This window comes from Athene noctua, chromosome 18 (assembly GCF_965140245.1).
Source record: "Athene noctua chromosome 18, bAthNoc1.hap1.1, whole genome shotgun sequence".
Taxonomy (NCBI): Eukaryota; Metazoa; Chordata; class Aves; order Strigiformes; family Strigidae; genus Athene; species Athene noctua.
Genome location: NC_134054.1, coordinates 8,226,955 through 8,246,505, shown reverse-complemented (window position 1 = coordinate 8,246,505; position 19,551 = coordinate 8,226,955). Strand labels below are relative to the sequence as shown.

The window sequence follows — 19,551 nt, the reverse complement described above, 5'->3', positions numbered from 1 at the left end:
CTTTATCTGTTATTTCCGTTCAAGCTTAGTAGATACAGTTAAGGACAGTGAAAATACTTTGAAATTTTTCAAAGTTTTTTTTAGCTTAATGAGGGCAGCTCACGTAGCAGTAGTCTTGTTTCAGTAGAGCTGTGCAAGATATTAATAAAGTGAAAATTGTCAGCGTATTAAAATGTGTATATTGCATGTGCATCAGAAAAAATACATCTGTTAATCTATTATACTGCTTTAATGTCTTTGCTGGAAATTGCTTAACTGCTATGCATTCTTCAAAATTGTATGGTTTTATCTGACCTCACATTTTATGGTTATAGGAAAACTCTATTATGTAACAAGTTTTTGTATATGACAGTGGCAAATTAGTCACCTTTCTATCTTTTAGCATTTATGCAGACCCTATTGCCATAGTAACTGAGCTCTTCATAATTGTTAATGTATTAATCCTCAGAACAACCCTGTGTGAAGAGAGGTATTCCTGTTTCACACGTGAGCAACTGAATCATAGGGAAGCTGAGTGATTTATCGATACCCGCCCCCCCAAGCCAGTGAGAGCAGAGATACTCTCATTTATGTTCCTGTGCAATAGTGCCCTCTTGGTTGAACTGTCTTTTCTCTGCCCAGCTTTCTCAAATGAATGAATTTTAGTGGAATTGGCTGCAGCCATCTGGAATGTGCTCATTTGCATATGAGATCTGTGTGGCTGTCATTATTCAGCACATCAGGTTTAATGAACTCTGAAGATACCAAGGAAAAGAAATGTATGGACTGCTACTGTGTATTCTCAGTGGATCGTGAGCTAGACCTTTCTTCCTGTATATCACAATACCAAAAACTGGCTAGTTTTGACTATTACCAATACTAATTTCATGGGCAATGTATGGCTCATAGCTCTGTGCTGATAGAGCAGTTTGTTAGTACATCTACTTCTGAAGGCTGACTCTGACCTTTGAAACTTTTTTAGCTTGACTTTAAAATATTTGCATTCAGAATGCTCTGCTATTCTCTGGGGTTTTTGTTGTTTGTTTGCTTTTTTTATTTTTTAGACAGAACATACTTCACGAGCAGAAAGGAAAAGACGTGATTCATTCGGGATGTTTGACGGTTATGATAGTTGTAGTGAGGACACCAGCAGCAGCTCCAGTTCAGATGAGAGTGAAGAGGAGGTTGCTCCTTTGCCATCCAGTCTCCCAATTATAAAGAACAATGGACAGGTCTATACTTATCCAGATGGCAAATCTGGCATGGGTAAGTATGGTGCATGACTACAAAGAATTTGGTATTTATGGGTTTTAGCCTGTGCTGTGAGTTGTGAGAGACCAATCTCAAACATTGGTTCCAACTGAAAAGGAACCAAAAGAGCTGAAGCATTGGGCTTGGTTTGGTTTGCGAGGGGGGAATTGTTTGATTTTTGCTGAACTGAAATAAGATAGATTTTGAATCCTGCTGTCAGGAAATAAATAGTATGGGAACATCCTCCCTCCCATCACATGTGGGTTGGGTATTTATGCACATGCATATATATGTTCTCCTGTACTTTGTTTTTATTCTTTGAGCTTTGAGAATGTCAGCCTGTCCTCTCTATGCTTGGGCATATATTTTTCTGTCCCTTTATGTTATATGTACAATATATTAAAATATATTTCTTCCTATGCTAGGAAAACTTCATTACTGCTACTGTATAGCCTGTTAGGGTATACCTGTTCACTACCCACTAGCTGTAAGCTAGAATATACTGAAAGAAGAGTTCAGAAAAGTGAGATTACTTTTATTGGAGAGAAAATACTTTCGACAGAATCATTAGTGGTTAGTAGAGCTCTCTCTGGGTAGAACCTTGGTATTGTCTCATTGGCATAAATTGGTCACAGACATACGGAACAACTCAGTGGGTGATGCTGCCAGCCTCTGAAGTGTATGATTCCAACTACAAGAGAAAATTGGTCTGGGTTACTTTGGGTATACTAATTTATGATTCAGCAAAGAGATCTGGTTTTATTTGAGGTCGGAAGCATTAAATATTTAGAGGAAATCAAGATTGGCAGGCCCAGATTCAAAGCAGACGTTTCCTTGAGAACCATGAAAACACAGAAACTGGCTTTAGCTGATTTAGCTGGGTCATTCTCTTCTACCAGTGGTAAAATTAATAGAGAGCAGAAGGGAGGCACCCTTTAACTAATGAACTTGAGGTTCATAGTGTTTCACTGACATTTGTGGTGGTGTTCTTATTTTATGTTATTTTTCTGTGCAATTCTCTTCAGGGTAAAACCGTAAAGAAACTGTTTGTTGGTGCCACCTACAGGGCCTTCCTTATGTTGTCTTTGTTCTGAATTTTTACTGAGGTCTTTATTACACTCTTCACATTTGGCTTTTTGTCTCCTCTGGTTAGCTACATGCGAGATGTGTGGAATGGTTGGTGTCCGTGACGCTTTTTACTCTAAAACAAAACGCTTCTGCAGTGTGTCGTGCTCTAGAAGCTATTCATCGAACTCCAAGAAGGCCAGCATTCTGGCCAGACTTCAGGTAGCGGTACAGACACCCATTTTCTTTTTATACTTATTATAGTTTGTGTTTGTAAAACTTGCATGATGTTTTAAGATGTCAAGTTTCTCAACACATTAAAATTTTCACATAAGTGATTTTGTAAGCCAAAACTCAAAACTGTATCAGTAATGAACAAATTACTTTGCTCAGCAGAGCAAACTACAGAGAATACTGACTTCTTATTTCAATTGTACTGCAGTGGCCCTTCTGCAAGAAAAAGATCAGGAAAAATCTTCAGTCTGCGTAATGTAGCAATTTGAAATTCTATGCATCTCATACTTAAGATATTTTCTGGCTTTAGAGAGCATAAAGGTTTACTTAGAATTGTTGTGGTTTGTTTTTGAGGGTTTAACTGTATAGATTTGCAAAATGGGTTTTGGTCTGTTCGCTTAAATTAATCAAAAAATCATGAAGGTATATTTGAAGCATTCAAGAAAAGTGATAGAAATGTCAAGAAATAGTATTAGATCCTATCTCAAATTCATTGCAACAAATGTAAAAAAAAATGCATTGGTATAAATTAGATTAAAAGTTCTTCCTTTTGACCTGCTTTTAAAAGATGTATTTTTTTCAGGTAAACAACAATGAATCTATAATGCTGTTCAAGTTGGAATAGTAGTACAAAAGTCATCTTTTGGATACTGGTTTTTAAATTTATTTAATATTACATGTCGTTTTGTGGTACTTAGTCAACTTGCATTCAGTGTTCTAATTTTAGTTAAATGTACCAGAAATATGGTACAGACCTATGGAAATTTCCTGGTGGGAGTTTAGAAAGACTTTATTTACTTAGGTTTTTTTGTTTTAGGGTAAACCTCCAACAAAGAAGGCTAAAGTTCTTCAAAAACAACCCCTAGTGGCTAAACTAGCAGCATATGCTCAGTACCAAGCAACTTTACAGAACCAGGCAAAGACTAAAGCAGGTAATGGCATATAAACAGAGCTGAAACAAGTTTTTGGTAATACACAATTTGTGGCTCATTAGCAACTTCCTAAATAAAATAACTTTCTCTTAGCAGCTGTCCCCGTGGAAGGTTTCAGCTGGGGTAACTACATCAATAGCAATAGCTTTACAGCAGCTCCTGTTACCTGTTTTAAACACGTAAGTATTTTTCAATACATGCTATTCTTTCGTGTGTGTGCGTGAGAGTGAGCGAGTCCACGTTAATTCTTGAATTAATTTTTGTGAAACATTCGTATCCAAATATGTTTTATGGCCTTGGACTATGAAGCTTATACTGTCAACTGTGTTGGTGTGACTACTTTTTAGATGGGTATGTTTGTTTTTAACTGTCCTTTAAAACCATTCTGAACACTATCAGTTACTCTCATCATACATGCTCTCATAAACAAAGAAAAAGTAAAAGGAGGACTCTTGAACACCCCTGAAGTTATTTTTCTCACATTCAAGCTGCAAAATCATTGAATGCACTGCCAAACCAACCAGGTCATGCAGTATTAGAAAAAGTTACAAAAGGCCTTTTAGATTGAGTCAGGTTTGCTCTGTTATGTTGAACTGATCTTCTGGTTACGTATTTGGATTTGGGATTTTTTTTTTCTTGTTTTTTTTAGTCAGATTCTTCCTGTCAGTTGTGCTGGCTGGTAGCGTAGAAATAGAGGCAAATTAAGGCTTTTTAGAAATATCTAGTTAAAGAGGTTGGTTTTCTTTGTATTAGAGATACAAAAAGTCCTCAGTCATTACAGAATGTAATTGGGGGATGAGAAAAATATTTTTCAGCATCTGTCTTTAACGTGTTAAATTCCAGTTGTTAGATCTTGTTTAAAATATTGTCACTACTTTCTGTCTCAAGTAAAAGCTTTGACAAAGTGTTTGCTCTGCATACTTTTTTTATTTGGGAAGTTGAAGTGTTCCGTATTCTTAGAAATTTTTATTTTGCTCAAAATTATTGGATTAAAACTGCAATCAAAATAAACATTTTGTTTCATGGAAGTTGTCTGTAAGGGGTGAGACATGTATTTTCTGTCCAGTTCTGGAATTCATGCTGAGCCCTGTCGACTCATAAATCAGTAGGAGTGGAGGGCTCTTGGCAGTTGGCACTTTCTGAATAGCACCCTTTATGCTTAGAGGCCTTAAGCACTGCCCAGAACAGAACCTTGCATTAGTACAGCTTCGTGAATTTCTATCACATTCCACGTGCTTAAGTAAGCATGTTTGCACTTTGCTTTCACAGTTATTTACATGCTACAATAAATAATTTTATAAGTACACAGCCAAAAGGTATTGTTTGATAATGTGGGCTGTGCTGTTAGAACAAAAAACGCTTCATGATGTATGGCATCCTTAATTAGAAAGCAGCTACAATAGTTAGGTCACTTGTAAATTATGCTATAACATTCCATATTAAAGGAGTTCTATCTTCCTTTTTTATTGCCTCATTAAGTTGAATGGTGCATATAATAATGTGAATATTGTAAACAGATACAGTATTAATGTTCATGTTAACCTTGAATATTTTCACAAGCTACATGCCAACAGTTCTGCTAGGCCTGAATGTTGTTTTCTTTCTGTCCCTATTATCCTTTTATATAGAAGAAAAATTCAACTCTTGCAATCTCCTTTGGAGAATTCTGCTTCTTTGGACATTTGTTAGTGTTACAAGGGAGTGATTTTCATTTAGTTTTACTGTAATTATTCCTTTGAAAAAGATATTATTTAAACCAGTCAGAATCTGTAAATGCATTAGTACTTTCTTGTTAGATCCTTCTCTCTCTCCCATTCAGGTAACTAAAGGAAACAATACTCTTTGTCTGGAAAGATTATTGCTGTGTTTTCTTTGTACTGGACTGCTTTGATTCATAAAAGCTTGTATTTGTTTACCATCCATATTACAGATTCCATGCACATGTATGTCTGAGATTGAATCTATAAAGCTTATTGTGTTCAAAACAAAGGTTTTGAATTGACAGTAAAATCATGACACATGTATCCTTGAAATTGTTATTAGATAAAATACGTGTCTGGTTATACTGGGTGTATCTGTATGGGTATTTGATAGAGTACATTGGGATAAACATTAAAGAAAATTTAATGAATTACAAGATGTGGGATTTAGTTTACTGATTATGTTTTTAATAACGTGGCATACTTCAGTATTTCAGGTCTGTAATTTTCCCAGATCTTTTTTTTTTTTTTTCCCTTGGGGGGTTACTTCATCTTCCATTTAAACCAGTTACATTTTAGAACTAAATCTTGGAATTTCTCTTTATCTGTTTCTCTGTATGAGAAGAATTAATTTCAGAGTCTTTTGATGCCCTTAATGTGGCTTTTGTACTTGCCTGTTACCTTTATTCCAGACCTCAGTGTTGAGTAACACTAATGAAATTCACTAGTAATAGTACAACTGTGACCACTTTATAGTTCAGTAAACTGAAGTAGAGAAGCTGCTTTGGTTTATGTCATATAGAAAGCCTGTGATGAAGCCAGAATTACAGTTTGTGCACCTTGCAGCCTTTTGTCTGTAAAATTGCATTAATCAGACACACAGCAGTAGCTGATGCAAGGAGGGAAACTCTTTAATTTAGTGGCTTTAATATTGTTATAGCTTAGTAACATATGATGTGCTCATTGCTATTGCATTCCAATTTCATTTTATTCTAAACAGTTTTTACTTTTTGCTGTATTTTCTTTTATTAGCTCAAACCATTCCTAGAAATGAAAGCAACTACAGTGCTGAGTCATTTGTCAGTACTGTGTAATGTACAACTTAATGCACATTTAATAATAATTGTTCTTTTCTGCTCTGTTGCTAGTTAGATGTGCACTTCCTGAAGTTAAGAGTTTTTCAGTCTTTCTTCCAGTTGAATTTTATTCTGAGCTGAAATATTTTCATCCTCTTGGTTCCTTTTGTTATTAAAATAGTTAGCTTTAAGGGAGCATTCTCAGGATTTTACACTAGGTGGCAGTGCTTTGCTTTGAACGTCGTATTTTAGACCGTTTTCACATTGCCTTCTCTGGCATTACCTTTGGTGGTGGTACTGTTCACACCCAAGGTTTCAGCGTACTGTCCTTATGCTTCAGGAATCGGTAGCATCACTTTGCCATTAAAATCCTGATTCAAGTTTCAAGTCTGAAATCATGATGACATCGGTGTCATCCAAAACCTTTAGAAGCCATGAGAGCTCCAGAAGCCGTGAGAGCCAAGAGCTCTAGAAGCCACAAGGGCCATGAGCTCGTTTAACTCTGAGATCTTTGGTCGGTAGGCATGTGGGGATACTTAGCCTTTAGGCGCTCCTGTCAAACAGGACCTTCCTGATTGCAACTTACCTTGCAGAGAAGACAGCTGCTGCTCACAGATAAACCCCTCCCAAGTCACCTCCTGGAGCAAAAAGCGATGAACCAGACCTTCCTTGTTTGGGAGTGATGTGAAGTGGATCTCTTCGTCATGAGTCTGAAAGGTAAATTTGTTCTTACCTGTAAATTATGGTTCTGCTAGTTCGCACTATGCCAATCCAGACTTCAGAGTTACCCTTCCAGCCAGCAGATAAATAAGACTTAACACTTACATAGTGCTTTGAGTTTTTCAAAGGAGGATGGCTGTTACAGCCCTAGTTTATCCAATCTTCCTCCCTTAAGAATATTCATAATGAGTGAAAAAGGAAAAGATGGCGCAGTGTACCAGGTATACTGTGGACTGTCACTTCAGGACAGTGATGTTATCTGGCATTTCAATAGTGAGGCTACACAGGATAGCTTCCTTCTAAAGCCATATGGATTGGTGTAGGAGAACTAGCAGAACCAATATTTTCACAGACAAGGACAAATTTAACTTTCTGCTATTTCCCTCTATACCAATCCACGTGCTAGAAATAAAAATGTGACATTTCCATTATCAGAGAAGTGTTTCAATATACTTTGCTCTCTGAATCAACTGAGTAGATGAGCAGGCAGTAAAATATATTTCAATTAAGTGCAGCTGGATTATGAAATTATTCAGCAGCGCTATTTTTGATTGTTTGGTCTCATCTGTATCTCTATACAAGGCAACAAGATTTACTAAAATATGCAGTTTGAAAAGTTTATTTCCCCAATTCAACTCAAAACGCTACACATGTCAATTTAGAGATGATAGCGAATACGTAATAGGACTCGATTAAGACGCTGTATCTGCGTATTTTGTCTGTGAAAATAAACTCATCTTTCAAGTTGGTTTTTTCTCTTTGTCTGCCAGATGGCAGAAAAGAGCTCTGCAGTCTAGACTGGTGTAGACGGGACATAGCAGAACATGAAGAGACCAGGCTTCAAGAATAAGAAACTGACACACTTGCCATAACTTTTCTTTTAATCGTTAAAACTAGTTTTAAGTTTTGCATGCTTATATCCTCAAATGTTTCTGTTAGTGAAGGGTATCCCTTTTTAAGACAAGTTTGGCTTTTAGCACTGCTAGTTGGCTATTGCTGATTGTCAGTAAAATTCCAGTATCATGATTTCCAGTCGTTCAGGATTAATCCAAATTTCTTCACTTGTGGCTCTTGGCCAGAGTTCTGTCAAGTTGGAGGCTACTCCCACTGAGTGGTTAAGTTCTCTGTGTTTACAAAGAGTGAACGAGACACAGCCTTAGAATACTGTCTGCCCACTACAGAACCAGAGGATCTCTTCAGTTGTCCCTGGGATATCTACTCTCTGAACTGATAAGAATTTATTTTTCTCAGACACCTTAGAATTGATATTACTGTTGTTCTGAAGTACTCCAAATCAGAATCTTTCCCTTCTTGGTGGTCTCAAGTTTAATGTGGACTGAGATGTTTTCTATGTTGTTACCAATATAACTTCAGCTGAGTAACTTCTAAGGTTTTAGATTCTTCAGCAGTCGTGTATTTCTGGTATCTCTACAATACCATCTCCAAGTGTCTTTTTATGATGCTCGGTTCAAAAAACCATTCTTCTTGAGATAGCAAACCAAAGGAAATCTTTATCTCCAGTTTCCACAAATCCATGGTAGTTCAACAAGCTTGTATTTCTTTTTGTTACTAACACATTAGTCTCAGTCTTCAGGACACTGTGAGGAATCTAGCTGTGCGTTTCCTTTTGTCATGCATTAAAAAGGTGCCACTCAGCCTTCTTTTCTTATTGATTGTTTGACAGAATGGTCACTTGCAGGTGATACGAAAGCCTGTTCCTCTGAGAGGACGTGAACCAGTGGATGATAAATCCCACCATAAAAAATCATCAGAATAGATTAAAGAAATAACTTTCAGGCATTTTTTCAGAAACATTGCTGATTTACAGAACTTAAAGATTTTGATGTCTGTGGTACAGAATGAATTTAAAGTACCATCATTTTCTTGCAAGTAGAATTGCGGAGGAATTACACCGGTCTCACTAAAATCAGTACCTTGCACCTAGTTGAAACATAGAATAAAGCTGACCTGTGAGTATATGCAACTTGTGCTTCTGCTTTACGGATTTTTGAACTTGCAATCCTATAGTTTTTGCAGGAAATACCCAGTAATAGTTGTATATAATTACAATATTACATACAAGCTTCAAATCAAAACCAAGCTAGGTTTTCATACAGTTGTTTTCTAAATGTATGCCTATGTCTTATGTGTCTTGATTGTTTTGTCTTTTTAAGTCGCTTGTAAAACAGTGATATAACAAAAAATAATTCTTTTCGTGTGGTGAACTGGTGACTTTTTCCCGCCCTACCTTAAATGATAGGCACCTATGGGGACATGCTGGGGTGATATCTCAGAAGGAGTGCGAGTGGAGGTTCCAAACACAGACTGCAGCCTACCTACCAAAGTCTTCTGGATAGCTGGAATTGTAAAATTAGCAGGTAAATATATTTAGTCAAAATTGTTAAAATCAAAGTAACTGTGTGAAGGGAACTAATAATTTAGTCAGTGGTCACCTGATTAGCATAATGGTGACATTGTTTAGATTGTCAGAGCATCGTCCATAGGTTGATGTTTTAGCACTATCACTGTGTTACACTGTTTTACAGTGGCTTCAGTGAGGCTTGAGAATGCCTAAGTGTTTTGGGGTCTTTTTCATTTGTGGGGTTTTTGTTTTTTTCATATTGCCTCAGAGCACATTAAGAGCAGTGCAGAATGAGGAGATCGGAAATTATATAATAGCTAGCAAGTGAGCCTGGTTATATGAATCACTTGGTTAACAGTTAAAAATTCAAGGTCATATAGCTAAGATATGAAAAAGCAGATACTGTGGGTAATTAATTTTGTCCTCCTACATATAACTTCTAAAGGTTTATAGTTCAAAAATTATAATTTTAATTAAAATTTGACTTACATGACAGCACCTGCACATTTATCAATTTATATTCTACGCATTAATAACATGCAGAAATTTGCCATAACGTTCTATAAAAAGTTATAGTCTGGAAAATCCGATGTAATATACATTGATTGATAAAGAAATATTAATACATATTTTATAATCTTGTTTAATTTTTGTCTGTGTTAAATGAAATTGCTTTCTTGCAGGCTACAATGCTCTGCTAAGATATGAAGGCTTTGAAAATGATTCAAGTCTTGACTTCTGGTGCAACGTTTGTGGGTCTGACATCCACCCAGTTGGTTGGTGTGCAACCAGTGGGAAGCCCCTAGTCCCTCCACGAAGTATGTAAATAGTAGCCTTACTGATTGATATAGAAGTCTTTATTAAACTATATTTGCTCATGGTCCAGATAGTGAAGTATTTTTTTACCATAGCAACTCTTTCAACAGTTTTGAATAAATCATTTTAACCTTTGGAAAAATAAGGACTTGATTGATGCTAAAAGTGTTTCTTGGAGTAGCCCATCTGATGTGACTTAAAGTTTTTTTAAAATCAAGGTGGAAGGGGTTAGCTAATCAGTGATGTGAACATGCACTGATTTTTATTTATATTCTGTTATTAAATTCTTTGCCCTGACATGCCCATAAACTTAATCTTGGGTAGCATTCATTCTCTAAAGAGGTTTTTGTCATTGTCATCCAGGCTTTTTAACAGTCATCTGGGATTTCTTCTTTACATATTCCAGACTCTAATATTGTCTCTAACGGACACAATTAAAAATCAGTGGCTTATTTTTTCCCCTTCATTTGCAACAGCCATCCAACACAAATACACAAACTGGAAAGCTTTTCTAGTGAAACGACTTACTGGTGCCAAAACACTTCCTCCTGACTTTTCTCAGAAGGTAAGGCTGATGCAATATCAATGATGTACTGTAAACAAAATTGCAGCACAATGTGAAGAACTAAAGTATTTTACAATGGCACATTAGCTCCTTTCATAGTGAAGATGATACAGTAGTTTCTTCCCTTAAATACAGTTTTCCTTAGATTCTCTATTCTCCATTTGTGTCCCCACTTGTCAGTATTTACGTGGAAAACTGTCTCCTCTAGCAGAAAGTAGTTTTCTTTAAAAAATTAGTTAAATTTTAAAATACCCCAATTTAAAAAAAAAAAAAAAGCTAACAAGCTACCCTGTGATATGTAAGAAAAATGAAAACTGATTTTTCTAATTCAGGAATGATTTTTATCATGCACTATTTCAAGAAACTGAATAAAATATATTAATATAGCACATATCTAGACGCAATGAAGTACGTACTTCTAAATGTTAAAGTTTTTCATCTGCTCTGGACTAGATTTTTTTGCTGTCTTTAAGTCATGTCTGTAGGTGTGGCAGCTGCCTGTATAGCATGCTGTAGGTTTACTTACTAATATTGTGACACGGTGCCTAGCTTTTAGTAGGAATATGAGATTTTTTGTTGTCTTAGACTGCAGCTAATACTAAAAACAAAATCAAAAAAACAAAACCAAAAAACCTTTCTACAGTTTTACATTTCTATTTAAAAACTGGCTCAGTTGGAAGGCAAATTAAATTGGCAAGAGCTCAACACTTTGGGGAGTTTATAATGGAAATGGCAAGTGACAGATACTGATTTTTAAATGGAATGTATTGTCACAAGGCAGATTAACATGTTTTCCATTCTCTTCCTTTCCTTTTGGTATATTATGAAGAAATATATTTGTGAGTGGCCAGGTTAAGTTATATTGAAGGTTTGTTTACCATGCCTTTTATAATAAAATATTTTAATCCTGTTGTCAAGTGCTATATTTTGAGTGGATGACAAAGCAAAAAAAGAAAATCTTGGGGATTTTTTTGTTAAAATTATTTCTCAATGTAATTTTATCCATTCTTAACAACTGAACAAACTTTCATTAAGTCAATGGAACATTCTTGTAACCTGCGTGAGAATTGTATTAGAGGATGTACTTGATGCAGTTAAAGCATTGTAGGATCTATTCTACTTAGTTTTCTGAAACATTTCATTTTTCCCCGTGTACAGTGAGAGAAATTGTGTCACTTTTACAGGTTGATTAACAACTGTTTGAATTAAAAGTGCATCGATACTGTGTTTTAATAGCAGAAGACAGATGACTAAGAAAAAGAGAGTATATTTTTACATTATATTTCACTTTTTCTCCTGTTACTTTAAGGTGTCTGAGAGTATGCAGTATCCATTCAAAACTTCCATGAGAGTAGAAGTTGTTGACAAAACGCACCTTTGTCGAACAAGGGTAGCAGTTGTAGAAAGTGTCATTGGGGGACGGTTAAGACTGGTGTATGAAGAAAGTGAAGACAAAACTGATGACTTCTGGTGCCATATGTACAGTCCACTCATTCATCATATTGGTTGGTCTCGAAGTATAGGACACAGATTCAAAAGATCTGGTAAGTTTGTTGTGTTTTAGAGGTGGCTTTGTGGGCAGTACTAGCTTGGAGAAGTACTAGCTTAAGCAATACTGTCACTTTACACAACTAATAAAACTAGCTTGAGTAATGATCTTTAAAAATGCATATAATGTGGCCCAGGGCTTTTCCCAATTGCATTAAATCCAGACATCCAGAGGTTTCAGTTAAAAGTATAAGTAGTGTATTTTGCAGCACTGGAAAGGCCAAAATAAATTCTAAGTTGATTTGTAGTATGTGCATGTCTAGAAAGATTCAGTGATAAACAGTGCTTAACAAACTGTCAAGGCAGGAAAACCTTGAACTGCAATATTCAAGCCTGGTAAATGTCGTTTTTCATGCTGATACCTGGAATTACACAGTCCTGCTCCACAAACTCCTAGTTTCTTCACATTTGTCTCTTGTGTAATACAACATGGACAAGTATCTTGTTTGATAGCAACTTTTTTTTTTTTTTACTTGTAAGTTTAAGGACTATCTAATATTTTTTTGTATTGCAAGATTTACATGTTTTAGAGGGCACTAGGAGATGGGCAGGGAAGATGAAGTGACTGTCTAATGGATGGTACATAGTTAAGGCCATTGTTATCTAAAATACAGAAGTACTTGTAATTTGAAGTATTTAAAGTTTCTAAACAAAAGCAGTCTGGTTTTAATATTTCTCTGCTCTACTGAGCTTGTGTCATTTCACGAGGCATCATCTCAGGAAAACCTTCGGTTTTGCTAGCATTTAAACTTCCGTGAAACCATTTATAAATAAAAGTAGTTAGAGAAACAAAGAACAGTGCTGCTTCCCAGAAATAACGTGTCTAACAGTTCCAGGGATTCCTCTTGGAAAGTAGTATTCAACAGTTGGCTAAAGCCAGCTATATAGACGTATTTAAAGTGATTATGTATAATTATATAACAAATATACAATCTTCTGTTGTAACACAGTGTGAAGTAGCTGAGATTTTTTTGCAACAGTTTCTGTGTATATTTGTATCAATTTTGTGATGTAATCAAGTGGTCTTGTAAATATTTGGATTTTTTTTCATAAAAGAGACTGTCTTAGAGGTACTTCAGGTAAAAGTCAATAAGGAAGATAGATGGATTGTGTCCTCCAGATTTTTGCAGAAGTCTTATTATGAACTGTAGGTCTCCCACACCAATGATTGCATTGTATTAGTTAACATATTAAAAAAAAATACTGTGTGCTCTATTAACAAAACTTCTGAATAATATATATATATTATTCCTTTTAGATATTACAAAGAAACAGGATGGACATTTTGATGCACCACCACATTTATTTATGAAGGTGAGTTTGCTAGCAAGAGCACTGTTTTCTCAGAGTTGATTAAGGACCTTTAGCTCCTACTGCATGTAAAACGGACCTGAAATTCTACTGAAGTCCTCAAAATGTGCCCAGCACAAGCATTACTTTTTTTATTCAAGCCCTTACCTGATTTGTCCTCCTTGACATCAGCAGAGATGATACAGCAGGTATTTCAATCGGTAGTTCTGGTAGTGTGGGGTTATATTTTTGTTTCAGATTGTTGTGGTTTGAGCCCAGAGGGCAACTGAGCACCACCACCATGCAGCCATTTACTCACCCCTTCCCCCCACCTAGTGCTGGGAAGAAGAAAAACGAATCAAAAGGCTCAGAAATTGAGATAAGGATGGGGAGGAGTTGCTCACCCATTAACTCACAGGCAAAAGACAAACTCCTTGGAGGGAGAAGCCAAGTGTCAGTTCGGCTCAGTCACTAATGATAATGACACTTAACAAACAGAATGGGGCAGTGAGAAGTGTTACCACATGTTAAAACGCCTCCCCCCACCCCTCCCTTCTTCCTGGGCTCAGTTTTGTTCCCAATACCTCTACCTCTTCATCGTGCCCAGTAGCACAGGGCCCGGGGGATGGGGGGGTGCAGTCAGTCTGCTGCTGCTTCCTCTAAGTGGGGGGAAGCACTGTTCTGCATTCTCCCCCCTGCTCCATGTCATGTCCTTCTCGTGGGAGACAGTCCTCCACAAACTCTCTGCTGTGAGCCCTCCCCAGGGATGATTCTTCCCAAGATGCTCTGGCATGGGTCACCCCCACATGCTGCACCTCCCAGCACTGAGCTACAACACTGGGGGCTGCTTCTTCCCACAGACTCCCAGGGCTCCTCCACAGGCTGCAGGTGGATCTGTGCTCCTCCGGTGACACCCAGGGGTGGCAGGAGGGGTGGCATTTCTGCCTCACCATGGGACACAGGAGGGTTCCCTACTCCGGCACACCTCCCCAGCTTCCTCCCCCCTTCCTTCCACTGACCTCCGTGTCTGCAGCGGTGTCCTTGTAACTCGTCCTCAAAGTCCTTCCCCCCCTCTCAGGTTCCCCTTCTTAACTACGTTACTGCAGATGTGTGGCCACTGTTGATAATTGGCCTGGCCTTGGCCAGGGGTGGGTCTAACTTCGGAGCTGGGAGAGCTTTCCAGAAGCTTCTCCCCCGCTACCAAAAACCCTGGCACACAAACCTGGCACACGGGCTTATTGGATTCTTAGTTTCTGGTGCTGTTATGTGATTCTTTAGGTAAAAGAGGTGGATGCAGCTGGAGAATGGTTTAAAGAAGGAATGAAATTGGAAGCTATAGACCCCTTAAACCTTTCGGCAATATGTGTGGCAACTATTAGAAAGGTAAGAAAACAAATATGTATTTTGGGAAGGTAGATGGGAATCCTTTTGTCACTCACCTTTATTTGAGTTTGACACAAAAAGCTCAAACAAAATAAGAGCAGTTCATTCACACAATGAATGTTTATGGAATATATTCATTAATTGTTTATATACAACTGCTGTGAAAAAGAATATACTCATGTAATTTTATTTTTTTGACTTGAATCTGGAAATTTGGCCTTACCTTTAGTGAGAATACGAGATGTTTGTGAGATTAATTTGCAGGACAATCTGCTAATTATACCAAGTGTGTTGCAGCTGTTCAGAAAGAAACCTCATCTTGCTTACTTGCAGAAGTCTATGAAGATATTTTAAGGATGTACTTCTTCTCTAGCTTGATTGAAAGGGAGCCCATCTATGTGAAATATGTTTTAAAAGAGGAAGAAAATGTAAAAAGTAACTTAGCAGAATTGCATAACCTTACCAAAGAGGAGTGTGGTTATGATTTTGTCTTTTTTTTATTAATGGTGTGCAGAATATCTTTGCCAACTAAAGAGTAGACTGAATTTTAAAGCTTTACAAGTAGAAGTGATGTTCATAAGAAAAATAAGCTAGAGATCAGAAAAAGGAAATGTTCATCTCATAACTTTGCGGTTAACAAAGGTACATTTGACAATAGTACACACAATCTTGGAGACAGGCATGATTTGGGGTTTTTTGTTTTGTTATAATTGAATGTCCTTCTAAGTATGCTTCCATTATTATTACTTTTCACTCTTTTGAAACATGGCATGCTTTCTTTCTAGCCTTATCACACAGATAAAGGTATTTAATGCAAAATTTTGTTTTTCTTTACAAAGGTTTTAGCAGATGGCTATCTTATGATTGGGATTGATGGCTCAGAAGCAGCAGATGGGTCTGATTGGTTTTGTTACCATGCCACTTCCCCTTCTATTTTCCCTGTTGGTTTCTGTGAAATTAACATGATTGAACTAACTCCACCCAGAGGTACATATAGCATTCTGACCACATTTTATTTTGAATATTTTTCAGTGATATTGTATGTGCCATATGCTTTGTTCCTTAACTCAGTCTACAAAATTCATGTCACTTTTTAGGACTTTCTCAAGTCTGAATGAAAACAGTATAATTTCAAAGTAATTTAAAACAGGATAACAAACTTTTAATTTAGAAGTCAAATTGAACACCTGATTCTCTGGCTAAAATAATTTGCTTTTGCTGTTAGAAATTGGGGATAGCCACTACCTGAATAGTATATCCATTAAGCGAATGGGCAATATGCTAGTCACTAAAAGGGCTGTTCAAAATATGTTATTGTGTGGGAAGTCCTGGCCACCAAAAGAATTAATGAACATTATAAAGAATCTCAGACTTAGGTTAGTTATTTTTTGAAGAATATGCACAAACTTGAGCTTCGAGGAAGTAGCCATTAGAGCTGGATGCTGCATGATCCCTTCTGCAAGAAAATGCTGTCTGTCTGCTAGCACATACGCCTCCAGAAGACTGTGTTGCCTTCATTTTCCCATTTTATCGTCTTGGTCTAGCAATTTATAAAGAGGATTGTAACTAGCTTGTAACAGCAGATAATAATGGTTTTCTACGGATTGTTTTCTCCATTCTCATTCTTGCAGGCTTCTACTTGTGTTTATTGAATTATTTCTCTAGGTAATAACTACAAAGACAGTGTAATGCAACACGAAGAACATAATTTCACATCATTTTCATTTTTGCACACTAATGAGTCTAATTTTTGAGTATGTGGAAAGAGCAGTGGACAGATTTACTATTATTTTTCAGTCACCTCATTTAGTGAATTTATTGCCTAGAAATTCATGGGCATATTCACCCCTCAGAAGTGTGGTGCATGAGTGTCTTGCAATAGAAAAAGTTTTTGTGGGAGGAGAAAACATGCATATCAATATATATCAATCAATTTAGAAATAAATACATTGATGATACAGAATTGGGAAAAAACTCCCTTCTGTGATGAGGCTTTTCCTCTTTACTCTTCACACACTACTTACACAAAGTATGTGAGTTTTGTTGTTAACACATATATTACACTTCTCTGTGTGTTGTATTGTGGCAACCTTATTCTTAATCTACGTGTATATTTTCCCTTTTATTGCAGTTTTCTATAACAGTCCTGTATCATCCACTGAGAGGCAATTACAGATCACACATGCAATAATCTAAAAGTAATTTGAGAGAGGAATTAACAGGAGTAAAATACAGAACATAATGTGTATTAACATATTTAATAGGATCAGAGTGATCAAAGCTTCTTAGCTCTTATGAGAGGTGTATTTTGCTTTCCAAATTGTGGGCTTGAAAATAGACAATTTCTTAATTCTGACTACTCTTAACAAGAACAACGTGCACATGTCTGTAGGGTGTGCATAGTGAGAAGTTAATTGAAGGACTTGCCTACACATATATTGGTCTAGCCAGAGGATCCATGCATTGAGAAGAAAAGCATAATATGCAAAACTGATATGTTATTACCCTTATGAATCGTGAGCTATCCAGCTACATCTGTTCCCGCAGATATTGCATACCTAACGTGCACACGCTTTTCCAAAGTACATTTAGCAATGTGGATAACTAAATGGCTGAGAAATCATTGGACTTCACATTTATGAGCTCGTTCCTTTCAAACATCTTCATGTCTTGCGGAAATCAGTAGAAGATGAGGATGCTTAGATGCTTTCAAGAAGGGGTTGCGTTTTGGGCTGTGAATGTTACCTGAGGAGTCTGGCCCTGCAGTGCTGAGCTGTGGTCAGTGGGAGCTCTCTAACCCTCATCTAGATGAGACACAGCTGTATCCTGTAGCTCCCCATGCCATGCCCACTGCGCTGCAATCTTTATAATACTGCATAGTACTACAGAGAAACCTTCCAGTCCTGCGTGTTTTATGTGTATTCAGTAAATAAACAAAAGCTAAATACATTTGAGAGATTTTCTTCCCTCTATAATAGTTTTTAAAATTGGGGAAAAGAAGTTCTGTAATTTTCCATCTTACTGCTATTTCTAGCCTTATTTAAGTTTTAAAATATCCACTCTTGTTCTTACCACTCTCTTCCTAGCAATTCAGGTGTTTCGATAGTGGAGCTCTTTCCCCACAGGAAAGACACTGGATGTGCTTAATTACATGATCTGTTCTGGGTCATTTGTGTGGGGCTTTGTAGAGATCAAGGATCTACGTGGACAGAAAGCTTCAAGTATGAATGATTAATCTTAATGTCAAATACACTTTCTATATTATCCAGAGGTTCATTCATCTTGTTTGTTGCAAATGGGCAATGTCCGGGTGACTGTCTTGTCCCTTAGACCAAAGCTCAGAGAGTGGAAGTTTCTGATGTTAATATTTTGCTTCTTTGTTGTCTTTTTAGCCATAACACAGTGCCAATATACTATTTGTGCTGTTGTTCTTACGCATGAAGCTTGCAGTTGATGTATGAAAATGTTGTTTAAAATTCACAGGTTATGCAAAACTTCCTTTTAAATGGTTTGACTACCTCAGGGAAACTGACTCAATAGCAGCACCTGTAAAGCTCTTCAATAAGGTAATAAACATTATACATGTATATTTAAACTGTAATTAGTATTTTTTTTTTATTTCTGTCTGGATAGTCCATGGGATTGATTTCATTAAATACCATTTCGAAAAACTAAGATGACAGATTTAGAAATAAGAACCCTTTGAGTATATTAAGCTTGAATATTTCTGAAGTGTTAAATACAGTGTACATGAACCTTCATAAATGATACTTGGTATTTTCCTACATTAAGTTGACTGAAATACTCGTTTCGACGCTGTGCTTAAACCATCTTAATTAACATGTTTGTTTAATGATGTTTGCCTTGTTTGTATTTGCTTTTCCAGGAAGTTCCAAACCATGGGTTTCATGTTGGAATGAAACTGGAGGCTGTTGATCTGATGGAACCTCGACTGGTATGTGTGGCCACAGTAACTCGCATTATCCACCGTCTTTTGAGGATACACTTTGATGGGTGGGAAGATGAATATGATCAGTGGGTGGATTGCGAGTCCCCAGACCTCTATCCCGTGGGATGGTGTCAGCTAACTGGATATCAACTACAGCCTCCAGCACCACAATGTAAGTTCTGTCTTTTCAATAATGTAACATAAATGCTTATGGGTCCTTGTTCATGGCTGATGATTTTCCTGACTTCATCCTCTTCAAGTTAGGTCACCAGGCATAACAAAAATAGAACAAATTCTTGCTAATGCGTAGAAGTACACGGTTCTAAACTCTTCCACCTCGACTTTTAAAGTACTTCTGGGTATTTCTGTGGCTACTTACTATTTTTAATGGCCAGAAGATGCTTATTTGATCCAGGGAAAAAGCCTGTCACTTATCAGTTCTAGATAATATCACTGAAAATATGTATTACTTTAGGGTTTCATATATGTATGATTTATATGTCAAATTTGAGGGAACATGACGTGTGCGTAGCTATTTATGTGCAGAAGTACTTATGTGAGAAGGCTGTATTTTGTTTAGTGCATCAAGATTTGTCCTGTCAGGTCAATTTATATGATAATAATTAATAACTGTATTTTGAGAACTGTTAGTTTTTTAATAGCAAGGTAATAGTAGTTACT

General features: G+C 36.8%; 1 protein-coding gene across 6 annotated transcripts in view; it reads left to right on the top strand.

Moving 5' to 3' along the window:
- MBTD1 (mbt domain containing 1) overlaps positions 1 to 19,551 on the top strand; it is a 40,412-nt gene that overhangs the window by 6,877 nt on the left and 13,984 nt on the right. For 3 of the 6 annotated variants that reach the window (XR_012634766.1, XM_074922008.1, XM_074922009.1), the window contains exons 1-13: positions 1,044 to 1,245; positions 2,384 to 2,523; positions 3,347 to 3,461; positions 3,558 to 3,640; positions 9,218 to 9,335; positions 10,003 to 10,137; positions 10,612 to 10,700; positions 12,010 to 12,244; positions 13,507 to 13,562; positions 14,817 to 14,921; positions 15,761 to 15,908; positions 18,405 to 18,487; positions 18,808 to 19,042. Coding sequence is in view for 5 of the 6 variants with exons in the window: in XM_074922008.1 (XP_074778109.1) it covers positions 1,092 to 1,245; positions 2,384 to 2,523; positions 3,347 to 3,461; positions 3,558 to 3,640; positions 9,218 to 9,335; positions 10,003 to 10,137; positions 10,612 to 10,700; positions 12,010 to 12,244; positions 13,507 to 13,562; positions 14,817 to 14,921; positions 15,761 to 15,908; positions 18,405 to 18,487; positions 18,808 to 19,042 (1,696 nt within the window). In the remaining variant the exon portion in view is untranslated. Of the gene's footprint in view, positions 1 to 1,043; positions 1,246 to 2,383; positions 2,524 to 3,346; positions 3,462 to 3,554; positions 3,641 to 9,217; positions 9,336 to 10,002; positions 10,138 to 10,611; positions 10,701 to 12,009; positions 12,245 to 13,506; positions 13,563 to 14,816; positions 14,922 to 15,760; positions 15,909 to 18,404; positions 18,488 to 18,807; positions 19,043 to 19,551 lie in introns of those variants that run through there. The other 3 variants (XM_074922010.1, XM_074922012.1, XM_074922011.1) reach the window with 3 other exon arrangements.